Genomic DNA, 25,720 nt, shown 5'->3' with positions numbered 1-25,720 from the left:
AAGTTTCATTTGAGCAATGGCTTGAGAAGGCTTTCTGAAGTGAATAATCCTATTACCAAGTTGATCTGAGTGCTCTGGCTGTGTAGAGTCCATTTTAGAAGGTACAGGAGGGGTATTGCTTTGTAACCAAGAGATGTGCTGGCATCTTTACAGAGGATGCCAGTCAGGTTACCTCTGGTGCTGTTTTTATCTGCAGTGGAAAGAAGACTTTGTGGCAGAGAGGGCACTTTGGTTCCTCACATTCTGGAGCAGTGGGAGAGCCCACGCTGCCTCATGGTGTCAATTCGGACCAGCAGATGCTGAGAAGCTGCTGCCACTGGCTGTGCTCTCTCCATGGTGCCAGATTCTCAGTGGTGCTGCTATCCTGAATGTCCAGCACTGTGAAGCCTGACCAGCAGAGGTTGATTGTGGCTAAGCTGTCCTGGGAAGCAGCAGCTTCCAAGGGAATTTTTGGGGATACATTGTCCTGTCTCTTTTTCAGCTCACTCAACATTTCTTCACATTTCATCCATGCCAGGAAAGGAGGTGCAAGTATGCCAAAGGCAAGATAGACATGCCACCCTAACGCTGCTCACCCAGTAGAGCAGCCTTGTGGCCAGGGGACATGAAGGGGCCAACAGGCTACAGGGAACCCAGGCACCTGCAGGAACCAGCCTTCCCAGCCACGGGCTCTGCCAATTACATGGGGCTAAGATGTTCACAGAATCAATCAAGTTGGAAAAGATGTCTGAGAAAAAGACCAGCCTATGACTGAACACCACCCTAGCACCTAGACCACGGCACAAAGTGCTTCATGGAGTCTTTCCTTAAACACCAGCTGGGATGGTGATTCTACCACGTCCCTGGATCAACCCTTCCACTGTCTAATCACCCCTTCTGTGAAGAAATTCTTCTTAATGTCCAACCTAAATGTCTTAATGTCCCCTGTCACAGCTTGAAGACTGTGCCCTCTTACTCTGTCACTGGTTGCTTGGGAGAAGATGCCAACCTTCACTTGCCTACAGCCTCCTTTCAGGCAGTTGTAGAGAGCAATAAGGTTACCCCTGAGACTCTTCTTCTCCAGGCTAAACAACCTACCTTCCCCAGCTGTTCCTCATAGGACTTGTGCTCCAGGCTCTTGTCCAGCTTTGTCACCTTTCCCTCCAGCACCCTCCAGTCCCTCCTTGAACTGAGAGGACACAGGATTCGAGGTGTAGCCTCAGCAGGGCCGTGTACAGGGGAAGAATCACTTCCCCCCATCCTGCTGGCAACACTACTGCTGTTACAGGCCAGGATGCCGCGGGCCTTTTTGGCCACCTGGGCCCACTGCTGGCTCCTGTCCCGCCGCTGTATCCTCCAGCCGACTGCGCCCCACCCTGCAGGCTGCATCTGTGACTGTACGAAAGTAAAGTTCGTAACTTTACATTAAATATCCTCATCCATGGTTTGGGCCTTTTCCAAAGTTTGTACAAAGAGCGGGTGCCGCTGTTGCCCTTTAAAGCTCGCCGCCATTGCGTTTTGCCCCGCCCCGGCCGGTCCCTGCGCGTTGCCGGGGCAGCGGGGCCGCGGAGCGGGGCAGGTGAGGGGCTGTGTCCGGGCCTTTCCCGAGCGCCGGGCCGGCCTCCGCGGGGGTGTCCGGGGCTCTGGGGCCGTGGGCGGCCCTGGGGCTCCCTCCGGCCTGCGAGGGGCCGCTGCCCGCCGGCGGTGCCTCCCCGCAGCTCGGGGCGGACGGGCCGCGGGCAGCCGGGGCTGGGCCGGTCCCATCTGCGTGCGGACACGCCTTGGCCTTGTTTCCTAAACACCTGGGGCTGGCTTGGGTTCGCGGAAGGAAAAAAGTAGAAAATTAGAGCTAACTAGAGGGAAGTGAAAGTGGTGAGCTGAGCTTTGTCTGTAGCGGGAGTAACCCATGGTGAAGGGGTGCAGAGGCTGCCTGACCTAGCTGTGCTTTTCTTTGACCATTAGGTGTGTATATATGTGCAGGAGATCAAGAGAGACATCGAGAGACCTTCTTTCCCTGTGAGGGTGACTGAGCACCGGCACAGGTTGCCCAGGGGAGTGCGGAGTCTCCATCCTTGGAGATTCTTGGAACACACCTGGACATGGATCTTTGGCACCCTGCTCATAGGTTGTGCAGGGGTTCAGACCAGCTGACCTCCAAGAAGTCTCTGGCCACCTCTGCTATTCTGTGATTAATGGCTTACTGTAGAAAAGCAGCTCTTGCAATGCATTTTTTTTATGATTTTATTTTAATTCTTTTGTTTGATTACTTCCCAAGAGTACATGCACACACAGCTGTATTCCTTCCTCAGAGTTTTTCTGTTGTCCTGAAATCCTCAGCTTTTTTGCCTTCAGCTTCTGTTCCTTGGCTAGAGCTGTGTTTTTGAATCATTACTGAAAGTGCGTGGCCAATGTGGTAATTAAATGTGCACTTTGAAGTCTGTTTCTGATGCAAATTGCCTGCATTGGAGTGATGAAGATGCTGTACCCTGTCTGCATTTCTCCATAAATAAAGCTCCAAGTATGGCTTGATCCTCAAAGGAGCCTTGAGCCACTGCAGTTCCATTGCTCTATCTCTGACTTTTAATTTTTTTCTTTTCCGCTACAGGAAAATTAATGTGAGAAAGCCACCTGCCAGGTACTCTTATCTTTAAAAAGTCTAAAGGGATAGAGGATTCTGTTACATAATTCCTGATTACTTTCTTAATGCTGTTGCTTTTCCTGCTCCTCCTTTCTGCAAACAACTAAACATCTTAGGTTCTTATTGCTAAATCAACTTAAGTATGCCATCGTTTATCCTGGAAATTATGAGAAGGGTTTCCCACTGAATGTGCTCCATTGCTATGGGAGAAGAACCATACAATAGCCTATCTCTGTCCCTTCTTTTGGATCCTGGGGAACAGGGTTCCTTGCAACAAATGAGTTAAATCATGAATGAGACAGACACCTCTGTAGAGCTGGATGAACCAAGTGTGATATCTGCTTGCAGGACACATTAATATCTTGTTTGTCACTGTATTTGTTTGATGTAAAGTTTGTCACAAGCACCAATTAGTAACTTTTTGCTACAGCATTTTTGAATACATAAACACAATACAGACTTGCTCATGTGCGTATTCTGGTATCTGTACAAAAATATCAAGATTTTCCTTGGCATGCAGTAGTGAGTTGTCAATGTAGATACCTTTCATGTTGGCATGTGTGGTGTGCCTTGTCTGGACTGCCCATTTTACAAATTTTTGTTGTGGTACGTTTGAGGAGAAAAATCAGTTTAAAACTATCTGAAGTCACCTGTTAGAGCAGTAGTTCTCACCCATCTGTGATTGGTGCCCAAGCTGACGTGCTTTACTTGGTGTAGCCATAAAGTTTTTTAGAGCCTAGAGCCACACAGGGCTTTGTCTGTTTACCCTTTGAAGTCTGTCAGCACCCCAGAAGCCCTGGCTGTCAGGTAGGACAGGAGAAAATCTGGGGACAGGCACTATTCACTCCCATGTGCGCACACAGCTTTTCATTCACATTCTGCATCTGTGAAATGCTGTTTTATTTCTTGCAGGTCCTTGTGACTGGACACCATGCCTCTTCCAGAAACCATGTTCTGTGCTCAGCAGATCAAAATCCCCCCGGAGCTACCTGATATTCTGAAGCAATTTACTAAAGCTGCTATCAGAACTCAGCCTTTTGATGTTTTGCAGTGGGCAGCTGCGTAAGTATGGTGTTCACCTAACAACAGAGAGCTCTACATATGGACCCTCAAAACCTCACTCTCCTCTCTATTGTATAGTGGACACAGTTTTGAATATTGCGTCAGCATATACATTGCATATACACTTCTGTGTACTAATGCAGCATGTAAGCCTTTAAAAAATTTTATTTATTTTATTTATTTGCTGTTTTCTTGAGGTTTAGGGCTGGCTTACTTCTGAAATAGCTGGATTTCCTTACAGAAAAATGCATCTTAATTTGATTTTTGTTATTAGTTTTTCTATCTGAAAGACCAACTCTTTTTCCTTTTGGTTTGGTTTGGTTTGGTTTTTCTTCTTTCATCTGAGATTCAGTTCTTGGAATTTAAAGGAAAAAATTAGACATTAACTTTCTAATTCTTAAGCCTGGTTAGGTTTCTCTTCTTTCTTTCTGGGAAGAGTGCCTGAAAAATTGCACCTTTAAAGTGATAATCGGCATAATAAATCTCTAGCCATAAAGTTGGTTTAAATGTTTCTCCTTTAACAGTTTGTTTCTTTTACCTCAACTGCTCACTATAATTTTTTATAACCTGCCCTATAGTTTGTGTGGGCAAGCTCTTGAAAGGTGAGATGTTCTCAGCTGGGGGGATTGGAAAACGTCTGCACCGTGTGAGGGAAGGGAGGTTGTTAACACAGCCAGGCTGGAGTCCGGCTTGTCTGTTAGAAAGAAAATAATCTGAAGCTGAATTGTTACCGCTGCAGTGTTGGAGAAAGCCAGCGGGACCACCTTGAAATGGTGTGGCGTTTCTTAGGAATGTGTTGGAGGTGAGGTTACCTGTGTAGCTGGAGCCTGCTGGGACTGGGGCTGCGGGAGCAGGGGCAGCCCCGAGCTCTGCCTGAGCACTGCAGCAGCGCGGCTGCTGCGATCCTCCTGCTGCCCCCATCGCAGCCCCTCTCTCTGGAGCATGCTCCCGACCTGGCAGAGCAAGATCCGTCCCTGGGAGCCATGCAATGCAGAGCAAAGCTGTGGCTTCACACGTGCTGCTGCTGCTGTAGTGCTGGTGCCTGTGAATCATCAGATGAGGAACTGGATCTGGCTGAAAAACAGCCCGGGTGTTATCTGTGCATGCATGCTGTGCATCTGTTTCTGTAGTCACTAATTCAGTTCTGGAGTGCTGCCTGCTGTATTTTAGCAGGTATTTGCACAGCAGGGGATAGCCTGCACATGGACAGGGATGACCAGGGTAGATGAGGCAGGACAGGTGGAGAAACTTGTACATTAGATGCACCTGAATAAAAACCGAGTTTTCCTTGCACAATTCAGTTTGTTGGCCAGTTAAGGCAGAGGCAGTTCTTAAGGTTGACAGCCTTATAATTAAAAGGATGTGCATCCAATGCCCTTTGTGCTCTGCTCTTAAATTTTATTTTGTAGTGGACAGAAATAGCAGAAATACTGAGAAGAGAATTGCGATGTGAATAGGAAGATGTACATTTTGGGTAGTCCACAAGGGGAATGTTAAACAGCTAAGTCCTCAGGTTCATCAACCAAAAGAACTGAATATAGCATGCACAAAATAAGTTAAATGCCTCAAGAATTATTAGAGTGTCATGAAAAGGGGCAAGTAAAGTCTAAAGATTGTGGGTTTTGGGCACAGGAATATGGGAGTTGTGCATGTAGGCAACTTACCCGGTGCTGCTGCTCCTGTGGGGGAGCCTGCAGACTCTTACACTGAACTGTAAGAGAATTTACTTCTGTGCAGTTTGTAATGGCCATGGGCATTGAGGTGTGTCGCTCTTTCCATTCACTTAGGTATTTTTCAGCCTTATCTAAAGGTGAACCCCTTCCTGTGAAGGAGAGGCTCGAAATGCCGTTAGCAACAGAGAAAAAAGATGCTGGTTTGACCCCAGGACTCCTTAAGGTCTTGCACAAACAGGTACAAGCTGTTCTTTATCGAATGCACAGTGCTATTAAGGAATGCTGATGTGTTGGGGATGGCTGGGGAGAGAGACTGTCAAGTATTTGAAGAATTTTGGGGAGACACTGTGTTCTTAAATTCGTTCTGGTTTCTGGAGTTCTTATTGTGGTACCATGATTTTGTTCAAAGCTTTCTTCCAAAGGCATGGTGGCCATTGCAGAACTGAGGGAAAAATGGAAGCATTTGGGCTTGCCAGAGGAGCAGCTGGAAGCTATCCTGCAGTTGGACAGTTTTGGCGAGGAGGTGGAGTGGATGAAGTTTCTGGCACTTGGGTGCAGCGTGCTTGGTGGGGTACGTTCACAGCAGCAGCCCTCATATCCAAACACAAGGGGTTGCCTAGAATCCTTATGCAAGATAGACCATAGAACACTTAATGCAGATGGATTTGGGGAATGGTGATTGCTTTTGCAGCAGCTGGTAAAGTGGCTTGAGTGTTTACTTCCCTTGTGAATCAGATTTTGGTCTGGGGAACTTAACCAGAAGAAGGATGGCTAAGTCCTCAGTTGAAGAGCAAGTGTGTCTGCAGGGTGCTTGTCCTGTGTGAGAGAGGATGATGGAGGAATGATGCTGAATGGCATCAGTGTAAATGTCCATGAAGGAGAACTGAAGGGAGAAATTAAAGAAACAATTTTAATTGATTGTGTAACCAATTAAATTTTCTCAGCAGCACCTAATATTACTACAGCTGCACTTAGTTCTTTTAATGTCAGTAATAAAATCTCAGTAGAGCATTTCAACAGAATGAAAGATTATAAAATGCATTAAGCTGATGTTCTTATAAAGTATAATACTTCTAATGATTTCTACAGTAGGGAAGAAGAGGTACTAAAAAGAAAATATATGTGAAATAAATTTTTGTGAATGTTGCAATATCTGGAAGGCCTGAATGTTAGCCTGGCCTAGCAATGCAACTGTGCAATTGTCTGTCTGTCTATCTATCCATCTGTCTTTCCATCTGTCTGTCTTTATTTCAAATTTGTATTTCTTGATTCCAGTCTTCCTCCCAAAATGATCTTGTCATTTGGGCTCTTTTCTTCATTTAAAAATAGTAACAGCAACATTACTTATCTAAAAGACAACAACCGCTCTCTCCTGCAAAAAACCCCCAAATAAACCAAAACTAAAAATGGAGTCACAGGAACATCATTCTGATGGAGCTAGACAGACTAAATTTCACCATCTCGCCATCCTTTTGGATATTAAGTGAATGATGTGATTTCACTACTACATAATGAAACCTAGATCTCAGTTTCCTAAACCAGAGAGAAAGACATACACAAGAAATTGACATTCATTTTCTGCACTGTAAATTGTGTTCACAGTCAGACAGGGTCATGGTTGAGATACAAGAGTAGACAAATACGAACTTCTTAAGAGCACCAGTCTGAAGTATCCTTTTTGTAAAGCATCAATACATTTTTACAAAATCCTTTACAAAAGGAGAAATGACTACACGGGTAGCCTGTTAAATTGTCTTTCAAGGCTGGCAAAATGGATATGAATAACTTTGCTATGTTGGGAGAGAGACCGTGGCAGGTTGGGGTGGCTGGACCAGAAAGGACAGTAGAGGGGCAGCCAAATGCAAAATGTAGAGTTGGCCATCACAGAGTCAGCTGCTTCTCTTTTCCCTGAAAAGTCTTCCAGGGGAGAAGTTACATTAAGTAAAACTGGTAAGGGATTATAAGATGACACTTCTCTGGCCTGTGTTCTAGATCTTAAACAGATAATTTATTTATTTTAAGTATTGCTATTCTACTGTTAGGAAATACTTTCTTTTTACATAGACGTTGCTTGCTTGTTAATGAGAATGTAAGAGTAAATTTTGAAAAAGTTGCAGTGAAAAATATTAAGACTTAGGTGGAAGAAAGCCTTTGTGGGTTTGGTTTTGTGCTTTTATATTTTGGATATATATGATGCATGTGGTTTTACCTGTTTGTTTCTTTAATGGCATCCAATCAGTCTTTGAATGAAACTCAATGCTGAAATTTTCAACACTTTTCCCAGTATAGCTCAGCATGCATAGGGCACTGGATTGTCAACACCATATTAAAGGAAGTATTTTTTCAAAGTATATTTGGAACTAATGATTTGAGGCATGTTTTTTAAAGGTAACTTGGATGTTATTGACCTTTGACTAAACTGAAATATTCTTTAAATGCCTTTGCCTCAGTGCTTTTTCTACTATCGATTAAAATGGAACTTGCATAGAGATTGGGGAAACAGTAGATATCAGCCAAAATATAATCTAAAAATTATGTAATATAATATCGTAATAAAATTACCAAACCTATATTTATTTTCTGGGGGTTGTAAACTTATCTGTCTTAACTGCTGCTGAGAATTCATTTACAGCCATTGAGGTAATATACACACACAAAAAGATCTTTTACTAGATACAGTGATGTTGAAGCTTTTACAGTAGCAGAACAGAGCAATTCAGCCCTAATGGAGAGAGAGCTCAGATGACCCTATGCAATCTTTAACCATCACAAGATTCTGGTATTTTTTACTCCTGCCTCTACTAGAAATGCATTATCGTTTCCATTCTTGGGCCTGCACTAGACAGTAAATTTGGGGTTTGAAGCTAGGCAACGATGATAACGCCTTCATCTCATTTACCCTCCCTTTTAATGGTTTACAGTGTGGATTTTGCCATGATATGCAAGGATGTTCATGGCTCTGATACTTTTCCTTTCATTTCTTGCTGGAACCCTGCAGTCCTTACTGAGTTCAATGAAGCAGGCCTGTGAGATCCTAACAAGAGACCCAGAAGGTGGAGCAGCTCGAATTCCCTTCGAAACATTCTCGTTCCTTTATTTGTATTTGGCCAGTATTGATGGAGAGATATCAGAGACAGAAACTAATGCATTCCTCGAGGAAATTAAAGAAAAAGCGTAAGTAAAAATCTGTGCAAGGAATTTTAATGTATCAATTGCCTCTGGGTTCTCCAAAAGCCTTTAATTTCAGGTGAATAGTCCATTTTCTTTTGGGCATAGCCATGATGACAGGAGTAAGGATTGACTAAGATTGTATCAAAAATATACAGAGTTATTTTTTGTCAACTTCAGCATTTACACTGTTAAAAGATAAATTGTTATTTATCCATCTTTCTCTGAAATATTGAAGTCTCTGCAGGGTGGTATAATTTTCCCTGTAGGAAGCTATTATATACAGGCTTGTAACATCTGCATATTCCTGCTTCTGGAACCAGCAGCATTTTCTGGGCTGTTTCTTTGATTTAACAGATCATAAATCCCCTTTTTATTGCATTTCATATAGCCCTAAATTGTATCTTTACCAACACACTAGGATTTACCATGTGAAAGTGCCATTTAAAAATTTTGGTTTATTCCTTTTCAGGGACAAACACTCTGGCATGGTGCTGATCAGACATTTCCTGCCATACTCCTTCATATTTTATTGATCAACCTTACCAGCCCTACTCTTCAGCATGAGGTGAGAAGAGAAATAAAAGAAGGAATAAATAAGTTCAAGAAAGTAATTTGTGTTCAAAGTACCATAATTTGCACATTTCAGAACAACATGATCCTCTTCTCTAGCGTTTCCTTTTCTTTGTCCTGCTTTTGAGATGGCCCTTCAGGGGATGTTCATTGAATAATACATGGTTATATTGTTTTCCAGCCTCTCAGATACTGATGGCCACCCCTAGGGAGTGACCCCTTCACTCATCTGCTTATATTGAATTGAGCAAAAGTTGTTTTTTTTACCAAGCTTCCTACCTACATTTGATAACTGATTAAGTAAAACATGGAATTGAGTTAAACCAGGGCAGATGTAACTGGAGCATTTCTCATTATGCTTCTGGTAGCTCTCACTTCATTTTGACTCTGGCACAAATACAGCTTGCATGTCTGCCAGGACATGCTCTATTTAAACTGTTTTACCAGGCCCTGCTGAAAGAACTTAATGAGAACCCTGTGGCTGAGCTGGTAGACAAAACCAATGCAAGGACTGCAGTGGTTCCATATTGTTTTCCCTCTAATTAGAAGCCTTTTAGAACTTAAATACCTTTTTTCATTTTTGGATAAACTTGTCTAAATAAAGATGTTTTAAAATATATTTTGTTTTCTGACAGGTAAAGCTACTGCATTTGTCACATAGGTGAGGAATACCTGACACAGAGTTGTTTGGTTAGACTGCTGTAACAGGCAGGTATAAAGCCTAAATCCATCCAAACTAGACCAAATATTTACTGACAGATAGTCACACTTAATTGCAGAAACAACTGAGATATGAAAGAGGATACTAGAGGCTGCACTAAAACTGGAAAGATTCCCTTTGACTGAGAAGGCCACAACCAGGGGCAACATGAAGTGCCCTTTCTTGGCACATTGAACAAACAGAAGTATTTTAGGAAAGATGGATCTCGTTCTCTTATAGTTGTTTACTTTATTGAGGCAAGAAGCTTGGCTGATGGTGACTGACCTTGCTGAAGTAATTGTGTGAGGAATTAACAGAACAGTACATCCTTAATATCTCCCTGCATGTTTTAAGTCTGTTTTAGCAACCTCTATCACAAACACATGTATGTTAGTCGACAGGATGGGAAGTCTTCCTAGTTAGTGCTGAAAGGAAATGTACCTGCTATTTGAATATGGTCGTCAGCAATACTCCAAGTGTCCTTGGTACCTCCCCCGAGCTTCTGTGGAGAGCTACATTCTCATCACCTTTGCCAGATTCTATTGTTCTGAATTTTCTTTGCACATGAGCTTGGGAACACTAACTTTTGTGTTATTGTCCATTTAACACCAGCTGCAGTTGAAGATGTTTTATCCTGTTGAGGAACTCTGAAATCTGCCCTCTGATATATGCTGTAAGTAGGCAGTGTCACCTAGAGGTAACAGTGTCAGGTAGGAGAGGGAGCTCTCTTCATGCATTCCCTGTTTGTAACTGATCTGGACTCCAGGGATTAGCTGTGTTCTATATCCACTACTTACAGGCCAGGAAGGCCAGTAAGTACAGCCCCTCATAAATTTTGTTCTTCAGCCTTGTCAGAATAACTCAAATACATGAGAGATCAATATAATTTATTAACAGATGTATAAATGTTACAGATTTACACATTATCTGAAATACACTGCTTCCATCCTGACAAACTGTAGCACTTTTTCGTCTCCAAGCAGCACGGGTATGATGCAACACCAATATTATGTGCACACCTTTACTGTCTTGGAAAAAACAGCAGTAACAATAGTTCTTGTAGAAGTTATGTTTTGAACAGCTGGCAAACAAAATCATCAGGTTCTTGTTCCTACTTTCTTCTTTTATGATTGTAATACTTGTCTTCATCCCTGAAACAAAAACATAAACATTGAGTGGGCTGTTAGGCTCAGCATGAAAGTCTGAAGAGAAAAAACAACTTGGAAAATGGAAAGCTCTCATTAAATGTAGTCCTCTAAGGAGAGAAAGTAAACTGCTCTTAGACAGTTTATTTTCCATGCTGCTTTAATCAAGCCTTGTCATGCAGTGCCAGAGTGGCAATTAGTTGAGTATGAATGGCATCACGGTGTAATGAAGCCAGCTTTGAGACAAGCCATCATTGCCATCCCTGCAGTTATGTAATGCATTTACCCAAACACAAGGGGCAAGGCAGCATTTCTTCTGCACAACAGTCCCTATCATGTCTGCTCAAACACAGGTCCCACACACCTGTGCTCCTGCAGATGTAAATATCAACTTTGTTGATGGTATTACAAGCTGTGGCCTAGATTTATTTTCTTTTGCTAAATTGTATATCCAGATGTACTGAAGAGCAACAGCATTGTTTTGAAGCATCTAATGTGGAAAGGTTAATAATACTATTTATTAAGGTCTAGAGCAAACTAGAGCAGAAATCATCATTAGACATAACAGGCACTTAGTTGTGGATGAGAAACGTGCTGTCCCTTTAACCACACTGATCAAGGAGTAAAATCAACAGCCTGTTACAGTACTGTTGCAACCCTGCAAGCATGCTGCGGAAAGTGCCACCTTTCAGATGTGCCAGTAAGTTCTGAAGTCTGGATCACAGTTTGTGATCTCACAGGATGTTCTATTTAGTATTAGTAGCCTCATACTGCATATGAGGTTAGCCTAGCTTTTTAACTGGATGAGACATTCTCAACCTCTGCACTAAGTTCTCATAGAAAATGGCTACAGCCGCCTGATTGGGAAGCAGGAGTCAGCTGTCACTGTTTCTGCTCACCTCTCTCTTTTTCTCCGAGAGTCTCTGTCTTTGCCTCTCTCCCGACTCCTCCTCCGTTTACTGGGACTCCTGCTGGTGTCTCTCCTGTGTCTCGTGCACTCCGTGTCCTTGCTGCTTCCCCCTGACTGCCGCGAGTCCACCGAAGCTGACCGCCTGTCCTCCCTTCTGAAAACAAACTTAAGTGACTTCATCAATAAAAACAGTTTCACAGTCACTGCTTCCAGTACCAGTTTTGTAATATAGTGACATACCACTGATGTAAGACAGAAGACATATCTTTTATTAAGCTATCTCTCTAAGAAATGCAATACCTCCCAAAAGAGGCCCAAAGTCCATGTGCACATCTCAGCACTCTAACCCAGTTATTTCCTATGAGCACTGCTCCTTAACACCTCTGCTTGTCAAACAGGAGGCAGTAGAAGGGGTTCACTTTGTTTTGCTTCAAATCTTTTAACTCTTCAAGCACCTGCCTTAAGCTGCAGCCTACAGCTGGAGAACCGAAGTCGTGATCTGACAGAATCACAGAATTGTTAGGGTTGGAAGGGACCTCTGGAGATCTTCTAATCCACTCCCCTTGCCAAGGCAGGGTCACCTAGAGCGGGTTAACACAGGAAGCTCTTCAGGTGGGTTTTGAATTTCTCTAGACAGGGAGACTCCAGGATCTCCCTGGGCAGACTGTTCCAGTGCTCTGCCACCCATTCATCTTCATTTTAATGCTGTCACTTTCTAGTGTGTTTCAAAAACATTCTCCTCTCAAAGACCTGCTGAAGAGGCACAAATAGGCAATCACTAGGTCATGACTCCATGTTTACTTCAGTGACAAACACGTGGAAGGGTGTGCAGTGTTGCTTGACACAGCAGAAATATGTATAGCTGCAACACCCTCCTAATTAGCACAGCAGCATTTGCAGGGATAAGAACTGTAAAGCCTCCCCATATTTACTATGTTATGGAAACCTTTACTCTGAGGTGTAATATATCTAGCACATGTCATGTGGTAGGGAAGGGTAAAAAATTGTGTACTTGTCTTTCCAAGTGTCCTTCTGTACCCAGCTACAACATATATACACATTTGGGCACAGAGGGAGCACTATTCATCCCCCAGCTCCACCAGAAACTAGCTGTTCAGCTGAATCACTTGCAACTAACCTACTTACCTCTGAAAGAAAGATACTTATTAATTTTTCTCCATCCTCCATGCAGGCAGAGTTTCTCAAGCAAGACTTAATAGAATTAGTATAAAATAAACCGTGCATATGACTCAAATAATGTTGATATGTGCTATTAGAAGAAGGTGGTAAGATAAAATTACAATCTGCTTCATGCCTGAAGAAGCTGTCAGCTGTGGCATACCTTCCTGAAGACTTTGACTTCCCTCCTTCACATATCTCTGAATTATCCAACCTGTTCTCCTCCTGCCACTGATTGCTGAGTTCTTCCATATGCACACCAATCACATCCCGAATCACCTGGAGATTAAGATATATTAAAAACAAACATGTCCTGGTAGTGCCTGAACTAGCACTAAACAAACTGTAAACATCTCAAAAAAAACCCCAACCTCACAAAAATCTTCCCCAAACCCTGTACATCAGATGTTTGAATGGAAAGTCTTATTTGCAGAAAAATGTTTCAGCATAAATTTAAATAGCACCATTCTATGATAGTGAGCTATATCTTGCTGGCAATTTCACATTCAAACCTCAGCAGTCAGAAATGTTCATTATTTGTAACTTGCTGCAACAAACCAAAACCATTCCTCTACAGTTTGCAACAATAACAAAGCAGGATACAAGAAGCAGAGAAAGACCCATTATTTGTCTTTGAAAGCATATGTACTTGTTTATGCTGATATATAATAAGCACTTTTGTGCAAAAAAAGCCTTTTTTTTCCCCATCTCACCTCAGTGTAGGACTTCTTTGTTATGTGAACATTCTTAGCTCTGTATGACTGCCGCCGCCTTTTGTAATCTCGCATTTCAGCCAGAATTTCAAGATGGGACTTTGGACCTTTCTGACTATCATCTAGCAAAAAATTGGGAGTAAAACAAATGGTCATTAGCAGGATGTTAGCACCTGCAGGTGTGAAGGCCTCATACATTCAGAAACATAAAATAATTGTGCTCTTTCTCAAGTTCCTCCTGTATTTAGTAACTAGGGTGAATTTATCTCAAGCTTCCTTCTCCAACCTTCTTGCTGGCTGCTTACACACAAGTAAAAAGCCACCAAGCAAACGCTGTTATGTGATCTCAGTCTCCAAACTGTGATCCATGCCAATATACAGGCTTGTGATTTGGTCAAACACCTTCTAAATACAAATCATGTTTTCAAAGCCAGTATTACACAAAGACACAGAATGAGAAAGCCAGATTCTGTAAAAAAGTTTCTTGCATAGATGCCAAGCACTGTCACACCTCCTAGGCACAGCAGGGCCTGCAGGGTGACACAGATGCTTTTGCTGCACTTGGAAGTTACAAACTGGCATGACTCAACAGGGATGAGAGGTTCCAGAACAACACCAAAGTATGTTTGCTCAAGAGCTCCACCTGGATGACTCCCAACCTCTCCTGTTCAGCTTTTACTGTTAAGCAATCTTTAATCTCATCACGTCTTACAGCAAATAACTGTTCCAGGCTGCACAGCACAGTGGCAACATTAGGCAACCTGGAGACAGCTGCAGCAAAGACAGAAGATCCATCCACTGAGATACCCATAATACATGTGCAAAAGGCAGAGCACTGAGATTTTCCAAGAAGGTAAACATCATAAAGGACAACAAACTAGCATTTTGTGATCCTGGATCTTTGTTGTAGCTTTTAAGAACAGTATGCTCTCCACAAAAAAAAACCCCAAAAAAACCCACAATCAATTCTGTTTGGCTATCAACAAAACTCATGTAACTGGACAAAGTGAAAGTTCTGAGCCATAAATTCAACAATAGATCATTCTTCAAACCTTGGGTGATTTTTGCTGCTAAATCCACAAAGAGATCACTGTCATTTTCCGTAATCTGGGATCTGGACCTCTGTTTCTTTGTCTCCTCAACAACGTAATCGTAAAGGGCAAGGCGGTCAGCTTGGGTCAGGTCACAGGTGAAACGCTTGTGGTTTTGAGGAACTTCTATGGGCAGTAACGAGTAGGAACCTGGAGGTTGGACAGAGAGCTGTTACTTGTAAAGTAGCATAATTATACAGGAAAACAGCAAGAAGCTCAACAAACAAACAATGCAATGACTCCCAGGCTGTTTTCATCCTTCCCCTATGTATCTGTAAGAAATTTCAACTTTCTTAATTTGAAAAGATGAAAACTGCTCAAAGATCCCTCCCAAGCCCCCCTCAGGCTGTAAAACCCCTCTTGATTGCTTACACAGATACAGTTTTCATATGCCACAAAGGAATCATACTAGATTAGATCAAAGCAACCTCTGTAATTTCCCATGAGTTTCAGCTCTTGGCTTACAAGCTAAATCAAGAGAGGCTGCAGCTCTATCTTGTGGGTTTATCTTACTCCTAAAATGTTACATAAAGTGCTAGCTGCAAAATACCTGTTCTGCCAACAGGAATGAAAGGTTCTAGGAGACTAGATAACCAAGCAGTGTGAAAATCAGTCTCACTCACACTGCCACCTTCTCTACAGAGCTTTTATAAGAGACTGACACAGGAATTTATAGCTGAAAGGACTACAAAGGCACTTTCAAAGTGCTCCAGATCAGATAACTGACTTAAAGCTATGGAAACAAACACTCTGCCTGAACACTCTTCTTTCCCATCCCCCAGTTAAAACACACATGCCTCCAAACAAACGAATCCATTCTCAATCCATTGCAACAGCAGTTAAGTGACTTCCACAAAGATACAGGATGCAATCCTCTAGGACATTGTCAGAAAAACACCATTTGAGTCAAAATTTTTCAGTTTTCCTGCAACCATTTATCTGACCTCCATAATCCTGCCTCCTCCAACACAATCCCACACATCTCCAGGCAGACAGCAGAGCCAACACATAAGAAGGATGTATGCAACAACAGCAAACCTAGAACTTTTCCAGATTATTCAGCTCTTAATGGAAGCTGGGCAATCTTCCACATCCTACTTTCACTAAAGACACTAAAAAAGAGCAAGAGAAACCACAGTAACTCTACAAACAAACCTAAAATACAAGATTTCAGCATTACTGTACTTGGAACCTAAATCAGAACTGTTCTAACATGAACAAATGAATTTAAACACAAAAACTAGAAGTCTCTTTTTAAAATGCACTGTTCTTACAGGTCACAGAAGTCCATAAAAATGCACTGATAATTACATTCTTGTGATTTTAGAAGAATTACACAATTTGTGATTGAGACAAATTTTTGTTTTCAACAATGTAGCTATGCTAATATTCCAAATATGGTTACAATTGAAAAAAAAGGAAAACAAATAAAGAAAATCTCTTCCTTTGAGACAGTAAGTCAAAAGGAAATTTATAATGAAAAATTATTTTTCATTTGTTTTTCTTGCCAAAGACTTTAAATCGAACAAACAAGTAGGTAAATCTTACAACAGGCCAAGCTGTCACAATGAGAACCACCAATCCAGATTCAGTGTTATCCTCAGGGAAAGGCAAGCTTGCAGGGCAATTTGGGCAGAGAACACTGGCATCTAGTGGCTCACTGGTGCACCTTTGCAATGAACCACTCCACAAAGGGTTTATCTGCTGCTTCTCTACTTGGATGTGGTTGTGTCAAATTAATGAGTTCCCACTTCCCCTCAGAGGAAATGCACCTGGCATGCTCAAAGCACAGTGCTCATCCCAGGACTTTCCCTTTCCAAGAAACTGTCCATTAAGCCTCTATTTGCTATGCCAGAGAAACAAAGAAACCATGAAAAGCTGTCCAAGAAAGTGCAGCTGTATTTCACTGTCAGAAAAGTTTCAGTGTTACTTTTCCTTCTGCCTATATATGTTTAACAAACCAAAGTCTACAGAGAGCAAATGTTCTTTCAGGTGTTGCAGTAATTTCTCAACCATACACTAAATCTCAACAGATTCCAGAGGGAGCCCTATTTTTCTGCTTGATCTAAATCTGAACCCTTAAAGACTCCATCCTAGCCTGGTCCCCTGTCTGGTCACAAAACCCAGTGAAAAATGAAATGTAAAGGAATTAGTGAGCCTGGAGCAGTGACAAAGGACAACATCACATTTGCAAATGTGCCAACACAGTTCTTATGCAAATTCTTAGTTCAGTCTTGAAACAGTCCAACATAGTAACCAGCTTGTTGGTTGGTTTTTTCAGTCCTGAAGACAATAAGAGATACAGGCACAACAAACTGAAAGTCTCTCATCTAGTTGCCCCAAGTGTAGAAACTAATCATACTCCAAGATATGCAGGGGAAGGAATATTAAAAATAAATGAAGTGAAATTCCTCACAGCAGTTCTCAGTGGAATGAAGGAAGCAGCAAGGAGGGAGACAAGGGCAACTCTCCACAGGAGGCTGATGAAATCACATCAGTATCTGCTTGCTCCTTACCTTCACTGTAGCCTGCACCTTCCTTCACACTTTGGGCTCTAGCCTGCTTAACAATGTGAAACTGTAGGTCTTTATCTGCAGGCAGAGAAGAAAATAAAATCATACCACTTTTACATCAAGTTCTCGAGTACTTGATTGGGTTATTCTTTATTCCTCAACCTCTATTATGACACTTATGGTATGGTACAAAACATCATAGTTTCGTTCATTTGAACTAAAAATGTAATTTTCATCTATTACATATTTGAATAAGGGGAGAAAATTAAGGAAAAAAAATTATTTCTGGAGTTACAAGGATACGGAAAAAGAAATGTATGTATATTGCTCTCTGTACCATTGCTTTATCTCCAAATTCTACAGACAGCCTCCCCACCTTCTAAGTATTCATTAATACACTTTCTGCATTTGATGCAAGAGTGAGGACTGAGAACACAGGAAGAAACTCCTAAGAGAACAAAACACATCCTCCTTGGATTTTAAGACGAAAATATAAAAGTGATCTACAGAGCAGAATTACAGAACGATAGAAGCATAAAAACGGTAAATTAGGGCAAATTGCAAATTACAATTTGAGAAAACTAACGTACTGATTGAAACAGTCAAGACTTTCAGTAGATCTTGGGGAGTTTACAGCTGCCAAGGCAGCGGGGTTGTGCCACAGTGAGGACCCGGCCTCCTTACTCCCACATCTCTGTCCTTCCCCGGGATCTCCCCACGGCCCCTCATCCCCTGCACTGCCCGGGGGTCCCTCCTCAGCCCAGCCGCGTGTGCGGCCCCGTCCGGCGGAGCCCCCGCTGCCGCTCACCCATGGCGATGCTGGGAACCTTCAGGTTTCCGTAGAAAAAGCTGGAGTCGTACATCTCGGCCTGCGGGACCAAAGGGCTCGGTCAAAGCCCGGCCCGGGGCCGCCGAGCGGCGCTGGCAGCCCAGGCCAGCAGCCCCATTCCCGAGCCCCGCTTCCCGAGCCGCGCTCCCACCTCCTCCTCGGCGGAGTATCCCATCCTGCGGAGCCGGCAGGACGCCGCGTGCCTCTCCAGCGACGCGCGGGGGACACGGTGATGGACATCGTAGGGGCACAGCACCCACTCCACCTGCGAGGGGACACGGGTGGGTCAGCCCCGGCCCGCCGGCCCCGCCGCCCTGCCCCGCGCAGCCCCCGCCGCCTCACCGGGTCCCCGCCGAGCCACACAGCGCTGCGAGCCGCCATGGCTGCAACGGGCGCCGCCATTACCGCGCCGCGCGGCCCCGTGACCGAGAGGGGCGGCCCCGGCACCGCCTTCGCTGAGGGCGCCCCCGCCTCCGAGGGGCGGCACCCGGTCTGCAGGGGGTGCGGAGGGGTCTGAGTCAAGCTTTGCCTTTTAGTTTTTAAAATTAGTGTCCGGTAGCTGGACAGTTACGATTAATCAGTTGCATTGTGAGCATCGGATGCTTGGTTAGTGTGAAAAATGCGTATATTATGATTGGCTTTTCGCAAATATTAAAATGAATATTATACGTGTTGTGTTAGAAAGTAATGCTGTATTCATTCTCTTAAGTAGTGTGTTAAATATAGTTTTGGGTTATAAAAAACGTTAAAATAGAAACTATGCTATGTAGGATACTTTTTTTAAAGAAAGGACTTGCAGCGAGATAGCAGCCACAGGACACCTAAATCTTTCAGAGAAAAAGAATTTATTGCCCTCTTATCGGAAGAAACGAACTTCTTCCCGCCTCGAAGGCGCTGTCAGGATTCAGAGGAAGAAGTTGACCGATGACCAGACAGAATCCTGTGTTTGAATGGAATTTATGCATCATGTATGAGGTGTATGAATATGCAACAGGCTATTGTTTTTAAGGGTTAATCCTTTGTTAACGGGTGTTCTTTTTCGGGCTCATGCTGTCCAGAAAAAGCTACCCGGACATCCGTAACTCTTTGTCTTTATTGTCTCGTATTGTCCTAATTCAAATTGTCCAAATTATTATTACTCTAATTGTATTACTATTTTTATAATAATTTTATTACTATTAAACTTTTAAAAATTTAAAACCAAGTGATTGGCGTTTTTCACAGTTAAAATTTTAAGGAGTAGGGAAGACAATCCCAAGTCGGATGGACTGTCCGGACGAGAGGCAGCAGGAGCAAAGTGAGGGGGCTGAGCAGTAACTGGAGACTGTAATCCCGGCAGTGGGCGATCGCGACCTCCGACTCACTGGCCGCCTACTCAGAACGGCTCAGATGGAGGGCAGCACCGCGCCGCGGACTGATTAGCATGAGCAGCGAGAGACACAGCCAGCAGATGGGGGTTGAGTAGCAATGAACACAAAAGTTACGTAATTTGCAACCAATGACTGCTGATGCCCCTGCCTCCTGAAATGTGTAAGCAGCGTGAAGTTCCGGCGCTCGGCAAGGCAGCGGCGTGCGGGTCACTCCCAGCTGACTGCCTGGCGAGACGGGAGCAAGCACCGGGAATGCCGCGGTGCCTCAGGGCCGCGGGCGCCGCCTGCCGGCGGGAGGCCGCTGGAACACCCCCGCCGAGCCCTGTCCCGGGGAACAGCGGGCTTTGCCTTCCCTGCACAGGCCGGGGTGCCCGCCCGCCTCATGAGGGCTGCTCGCCTGGGCCCCCAGAGCCGCCAAAGCGCTCCCGTGATCGTGACGGGGCAGGGGGAACATCAGCCCCCCTGTCGCCATCCAGGCCCTGAGGCCCGATTCTCCATGTGAGATTCCCTCATGTGACAAACGCCAATCACTTGTTGTTTTTCGGTTTTTTTTTTTTATTTTAAAAGTTTAATAGTAATAAAATGGTTATAAACATAGTAATACAATTAGAGTAATAATAATTTGGACAATTTGAATTAGGACAATATGAGACAATAAAGACAAAGAGTTACGGATGTGCGGGTAGCTTTTTCTGGACAGCATGAGCCCGAAAAAGGACACCCGTTAACAAAGGATTAACCCTTAAAAACAATTGCCTGTTGAATATTCATACACTTCATACATGATGCATAAATTCCATTCAAACACAGGATTCTGTCTGGTCATCGTCAACTTCTTCCTCTGAATCCTGACAGCGCCTTCGAGGCGGGAAGAAGTTCGTTTCTTCCGATAAGAGGGCAATAAATTCTTTTTCTCTGAAAGATTTAGGTGTCCTGTGGCTGCTATCTCGCTGCAAGTCCTTTCTTTAAAAAAAGTATCCTACATAGCATAGTTTCTATTTTAACGTTTTTTATAACCCAAAACTATATTTAACACACTACTTAAGATAATGAATACAGCATTTCTTTCTAACACAACGCATATAATATTCATTTTAATATTTGTGAAAAGCCAATCATAAAATACGCATTTTTCTCAGAGCACGAGGAATGTGCTGCGGCATGACAGCAGGCCCTCCAGCAGGCCACAGCCAAAGGACCGTGAGAGGATCCCCAAGCAGCAGGACATGCAGTGCGGAACCAGGATGGGTTTGTGTCCCTGTGGAGCACAGGGGTGTTGTCAGTGCGGGAGCAGCTGCATGGCTGCACAGGGATACCCCAGGGTCCTGCCCAGTACTTGGCCTTAATTCTGAGAGCATTTCGCTGAGGGAGCAATAGGGCTCGATCAGACTGTAAGGCAGGATGAGGAAAGAAGGACTATCTTAAGGGATAGATTTCACATGATTGACATCTGTGCTTGCCTGTTTGCTGTCTCTGAAAAGCACACGACTGGATGGAAGAGCGGGTCTATCAAGGCAGGGTGGGGGAGAGGCAGCATGACAGATGCAGCTGCCAGAATGACTTCTGTACATCTGCTTTTCGTTAGCAGATTACAGCCCTTCCCTGCACAGTGAATTTGAGACTCAGCTGGGATTTTAGTCCTCTGAGAGATTTGGTGCCTCTAACTACATTTGCCTGGGGATCTTTGACATCACATGATATAGAATACTTGTTGTGAAGACTCTTCCCAGCTGCACTTGCATTTTCATCCATGCTGTGCTGCAGTACACTTGCTAGCATTAACACATTTTATCAAAAGAGGACTGAGAAAAGCTGTGCAAAACTGTTTTGACCATCTCTACTGGAAAAAAAAAATTATTCAAAATTATGAAAGTCAAATTCAACAAAGTATCCAAGCAGATTTGTTTTAAGACTAAAGATTAAACAAAAAATTGATTTTGTTTGTTTATAAATTAAATTGATAAGAATTAGGGTAGATGTTTTGTTCAGCTAAACAACAACATTTTGAATTATTCAAAATTATCTTAGGGGCTTCTTTTCCTCTAAAAAACCCCAGTTCCTGTTATCATGAAACAATTGTGGCTACAGACTTTCCAGGAGCAAACTGACTGGATGGGAGAAAAAGATCATCAGCTTACAAAAGTTCATAGCACCACTTTTCCTTCCAGGCAAAATCACACTTGGGTTGGCTTCCCATCAAGCACAGAGTGGGATTGTCACAGTCTTCCAGCTAAAACTCTTCCCCAGCTGTTGTCTCCAGTCTGTGGCACACCCTCTTCTCCTGCACCCAGCACTGTGCTGCTGCTGCCCAACAGTGCTGTGACTTTGTCATCAAACATTAACACGTGGTTAATAATGTAAGCTTAACACTCTCAGTCTCATGGTCCCTTCTGAGAAAAAGAGAGGAAAGTGCACAGCTGCATTTCCCCAGGCAGGAATGCTGCCCCTCTGCAGCATCTTGCAGCAGGGGTGCTTGAGGACGGTGCAGCGCCTTTGCGGAGCTGCAATTCATGGCAAGGAGTGTAGTACTTTTGTAGGTGCTCTTTCTGGACAGCACTGACCTATGGAGAAAGGCTCTGTGGAAATCAGCCCCAAATATCCTCAGAGTGCAGCAGAACAGTCCTAAACTGCTGGACAAGCAGAAGGTACAACAGGGAATTGGTGCATACCTGAAGCCAACATAAAACCATACAGCGCTTCTGGAGAACTCCTTAAATGTACCACCTTGTGCCTTCCTTCAGATGGAATTTATACTGCCAGATACTCCAGCTGTTGGCACATCAGGAGCCACCTAGTTTAGGATCATACCCTGGGGCACAAAGCTCAACCTAGGTTGAATGATCCCAAGCCAACAAAGTCACTTGGTACCTCCAAGAGTGCCAGGTTGAAACCACACTGAAATCACACTGCTCTTAAGGTCCAAACCTTCCTAATGGATATGCAGGAGGAGTGGGAGGCTCCTCCTGAGCAGCAAACCTCTTCCCCACACAGCTGACACAGGGAGGAGCATCCCACGGCTTGTGTTAGATTTTTCCTCCACTACTAAAAGAACCTTGCAGACTTTCTGCAGCCAGGTATTTATTTAGAAGTATACTGAATTTTTCTCTAACATGAAAGAAAGATATTTTTCATGTTTAGCATTCCTTCTATTCCTTAGATTCAAAGCACTACTTAACAGTTTGATTGTGTTCACTGTTACCCCTAGAAACAAGGGAAAAAATGTGAAAGCTCAATTATTAATTTTTTAAAACATGCTTTGGGTAAAGAGAAATAAAACAAGCTTTGTAACAGTTTTCTCAATCCTTACCACATTCGGCATGCACATTTCTGGATGGGAAAAGGGCCATGGAGCCAGGCAAAACAAGCTGTAGGATCAATAGGAACCTCATGGGACCTCCCAAAAGCCAAAATGGAAGCAGCCTGGCTTGTGGGCCCAGACAGGCCTGGGAGATAGAAAAGACAGCTCCTGACCTCCAACTGTGACAGATTTTTGCTGGTTCCAGCCCAACATGCTTGGCAAATCTACAACAAGATCTGTGCGTCTTTGTGAAGGATATGGAGTAGGCAGCCAGCACCTGGCAGTCCACAGTCTATCCTGCAGCAGGGAATGACTCTCCCAGAATATATGGCATGCAGATCCCTAGGGCAGTTTAAACTGCAGCTGCTTCTTTAACACTCACCCCTTGGCCTGCAGGAGCAGGGGATGTTGGACAGGAAGGCTGGGGGTCCCACCCTGGTGCTAAGATTGACTGTCCTCACCTCAGAGCAGCTCTGGCACCTGGCACCTCTTCTCCCTTGCCCCTGGAGCCCACATGTCAACCTCATCTTCTCCAGGGAAGGAGTTGTGATATCCAGGCTGGTAGCATCAGTGTCACTCTGCAAAAATGAGAGAGATTTGGTGAAGATGAAGCACACTTGAATTTCAGACACTTAAATTTCATTCTTTTTTGGTCACTGTTGGTTTTACTCTCTTCTACCTTAGACTTCAGCAAAGATGCCACATTCAAAATCTGTAGCCCCAATTCAGCTGAACCAGCTTTTTTATCTATAGGGACACAAGGTGAGCTTCTCTAGCACATAAGAATCAATTTATAGAAGTATCATTTATGCCATAGGCATATTTTCCAAAATTGCCTTTACCAGACCACTGACAAGAGTTTAATTTTCATCTTTTGCTGTCCAAGTTCTAATTTTCTTGCCTTCCAGCTCATCCAAAAGTCCAGTGTGGAGCAGTACAGGTGCTGATGGCAACCAGAGAAATCAGAGAATGCTCAGACCTCGCTGTTTTCTCTGCTGGGGGAGTGCAGCTGATTTATTGCTGCAGCTGTGTAGCACTCAGAGCCTGCTGCAACTCCTTAGCTCGTGGATGTTTATTCCTTTGTAACTTAGTCCAGTTCACAATTACAGCCTGTGGTGTATTTTATGAACTGCAGTGCACTGGACAAGTCCAAATTGATTTACAGGCAGCAACTCTGGCATCTATTAATGCCTTATTGATTCTTCTCTCTGTATCTTTCTGTGATCTCTTATGGATTCATCAGATTTAGATCAGTTTAATCAGGCTGGTATCATTCTCATCTTTAAAGATAAAGCATGGTGTTCTCACTTGATGGAGCTGGGAGTTCACTGTTAAACAACCAGAAGTAAATCCAATGCCCTCTTGCACACTCAAGTTTTAACATGTATTTTGAAGCCTTCATGGGTTTTTCTTTTTAAGCCCTTCACAGTTTCTGCCCTGCAACCCTTGATTCTTTGCCTGCTCCCTTCTCTGCCCTTCCCTTGCTGTGAGCTTTCCAACAAGCTAGTACCTGCCACCTGGCTGGAGCCCAGGTTTCTCCCTTGCCTTTTCCTCCTTGGTTGTTAATGGTCTGGTGGGCATCATTATTTATTTAATTAATTTTTCATTAACACCTGTTGTGATTAAACATAATCCCTGTGAAGAACAAAAGCCTCTTCCATACTTTTTGTCACAAATACTGCTGAGAAGGAAACTGGCTAAACTGAAATGTGGCCTTGACTGTGGAAAGTGGCAGTCTCTGGCAGGTAACTCAGCCCCTTCTTTTGCTTAGCTGTGCCAGTGCCCTGCTTGCCACAGGAGATCCTTCCAGCACAGGGCTCCTTGTGTTCTTTGCCAGGAAGCACAGAAGAGCCTGTGCTTTTCTTTTAAAAGCATGCTATTGATTTCTGATTGATGCCTGCTTGAAATGCCACACAAGGGAGCTGAAACAGCACAGACCTTGCCACGCTCTCTGCACTTGCACTACTCGGGAAGCTTTAGAGCAACACAGAAGTCCTGTGCTAACTGCATGTTTCAGCTGGTGCTACAGTTTCCCCTGCATTTACCATGTGGGCATGTCTTAATTGTACCTCATTTTGCACTGGTCTAGGGAGCTTCATCTCCTCTCTTGGGACCCCAGTGTATCCCTCAAGGTGAATCCTTGGCATGAGGCTGATGCTCAGTGTTTGGACACATGGATCAAACCACCTGCTTTTGCTGTAACTACAGACTTGTGCAGCCTTAGAGGTGACTTCAAAAATGTGGCCTCTCATGTTCAGCACTGTTAGTGCAGCGAATAATGATAGCTGTCCCTGGATGCTGCCGTTTCTTCTCATATGTGAAACAAACAATATTACTTTTACCTGAAGCAACATTTCAAAGGAGGAACTTATGCACAACAATTTCCTTGGAAACGAGTCAGCAGATGCAAGGACAGGCCAGGTGTTATAACAAGCTTAATATTCTGGGTGTGGATCTGCAAGTGCTGCCTACAAGCATCCTTCCTCTTCCAGGAGGATTAGTGTAGGGGATTATGGAGAATCTTTAAAGAGATTGGCATATGCTCAAATGGTCACACACTGCATCTTCCCAAGCTCATGGGGGCAGGGAGGAGAAAGCAAGTGCAGGGCAGAAACAGATCCTGCTCAGTAATTACCAATGGGGAGAACACACAGTGGCTTTAGCACTCAGAGGGACTCATAATTCAAGATCAGCATATTTGCTGAGCTCATCAGTGATAGTGTTTCATCAGCACAACTCCCAGTATGTATCCCAGTGTCATCACATTTGGAAGTTCATCTCTCGTCTGAGACACAAAGCAGAAGTGCTGCTTGCTTGTGATCAGAAGTGGTCCTCAAGCACTTCTGAATGTCTCAATTAAAATGTCAAATTCTACCCCT

The 25,720-nt window shown here is 43.7% G+C and overlaps 2 protein-coding genes across 5 annotated transcripts; one reads left to right on the top strand and one right to left on the bottom strand.

Moving 5' to 3' along the window:
• Nucleotides 1-1,520: 1,520 nt before the first annotated feature.
• ROPN1L (rhophilin associated tail protein 1 like) lies at nt 1,521-9,191 on the top strand. 3 transcript variants are annotated; one of them, XM_064705510.1, is made up of 7 exons: nt 1,536-1,558; nt 2,585-2,614; nt 3,530-3,679; nt 5,467-5,590; nt 5,762-5,923; nt 8,351-8,526; nt 8,993-9,191. In XM_064705510.1, the coding sequence occupies exons 3-7, from the start codon at nt 3,549-3,551 to the stop codon at nt 9,054-9,056; spliced, it is 657 nt and encodes a 218-aa protein (XP_064561580.1). In that variant the 5' UTR covers nt 1,536-1,558; nt 2,585-2,614; nt 3,530-3,548; the 3' UTR covers nt 9,057-9,191. The 3 variants fall into 3 exon arrangements, with proteins under 3 accessions (XP_064561579.1, XP_064561580.1, XP_064561581.1); XM_064705511.1 differs by lacking the exon at nt 1,536-1,558 and adding an exon at nt 1,740-1,851; XM_064705509.1 differs by lacking the exon at nt 2,585-2,614 and having other exon boundaries at nt 1,521-1,558.
• A 1,472-nt stretch (nt 9,192-10,663) lies between these two features.
• SNRNP48 (small nuclear ribonucleoprotein U11/U12 subunit 48) lies at nt 10,664-18,650 on the bottom strand. 2 transcript variants are annotated; one of them, XM_064705506.1, is made up of 9 exons: nt 18,516-18,650; nt 18,325-18,438; nt 18,153-18,213; nt 17,348-17,422; nt 14,793-14,981; nt 13,741-13,862; nt 13,191-13,306; nt 11,838-12,002; nt 10,664-10,944 (listed from the first exon to the last, which is right to left on the bottom strand). In XM_064705506.1, the coding sequence occupies exons 1-9, from the start codon at nt 18,573-18,575 to the stop codon at nt 10,905-10,907; spliced, it is 942 nt and encodes a 313-aa protein (XP_064561576.1). In that variant the 5' UTR covers nt 18,576-18,650; the 3' UTR covers nt 10,664-10,904. The 2 variants fall into 2 exon arrangements, with proteins under 2 accessions (XP_064561576.1, XP_064561577.1); XM_064705507.1 differs by having other exon boundaries at nt 11,838-11,999.
• Between the last annotated feature and the right edge of the window lie 7,070 nt (nt 18,651-25,720).

The sequence above is a fragment of the Zonotrichia leucophrys genome, chromosome 2 (genome assembly GCF_028769735.1).
Source record: "Zonotrichia leucophrys gambelii isolate GWCS_2022_RI chromosome 2, RI_Zleu_2.0, whole genome shotgun sequence".
Lineage (NCBI taxonomy): Eukaryota > Metazoa > Chordata > Aves > Passeriformes > Passerellidae > Zonotrichia > Zonotrichia leucophrys.
The sequence above is the reverse complement of the archived record's forward strand: the minus strand, read 5'-3'. Positions and strand labels throughout refer to the sequence as shown.

What these genes read in the sequence shown, in the direction of transcription:
- ROPN1L (XM_064705509.1), top strand. Translation starts at nt 3,549, where the DNA reads ATGCCTCTTCCAGAAACCATGTTCTGTGCTCAGCAGATCAAAATCCCC. An exon ending in GTTTTGCAGTGGGCAGCTGC is followed by an intron (nt 3,680 to 5,466) that starts GTAAGTATGGTG and finishes CCATTCACTTAG; the next exon opens with GTATTTTTCAGCCTTATCTA. An exon ending in GAGGAAATTAAAGAAAAAGC is followed by an intron (nt 8,527 to 8,992) that starts GTAAGTAAAAAT and finishes ATTCCTTTTCAG; the next exon opens with GGACAAACACTCTGGCATGG.
- SNRNP48 (XM_064705506.1), bottom strand. Translation starts at nt 18,575, where the DNA reads ATGGCGGCGCCCGTTGCAGCCATGGCGGCTCGCAGCGCTGTGTGGCTC. An exon ending in AGCAGCAAAAATCACCCAAG is followed by an intron (nt 13,863 to 14,792) that starts GTTTGAAGAATG and finishes ATTTTTTGCTAG; the next exon opens with ATGATAGTCAGAAAGGTCCA. An exon ending in TCTCGGAGAAAAAGAGAGAG is followed by an intron (nt 10,945 to 11,837) that starts GTGAGCAGAAAC and finishes TTTTTGTTTCAG; the next exon opens with GGATGAAGACAAGTATTACA.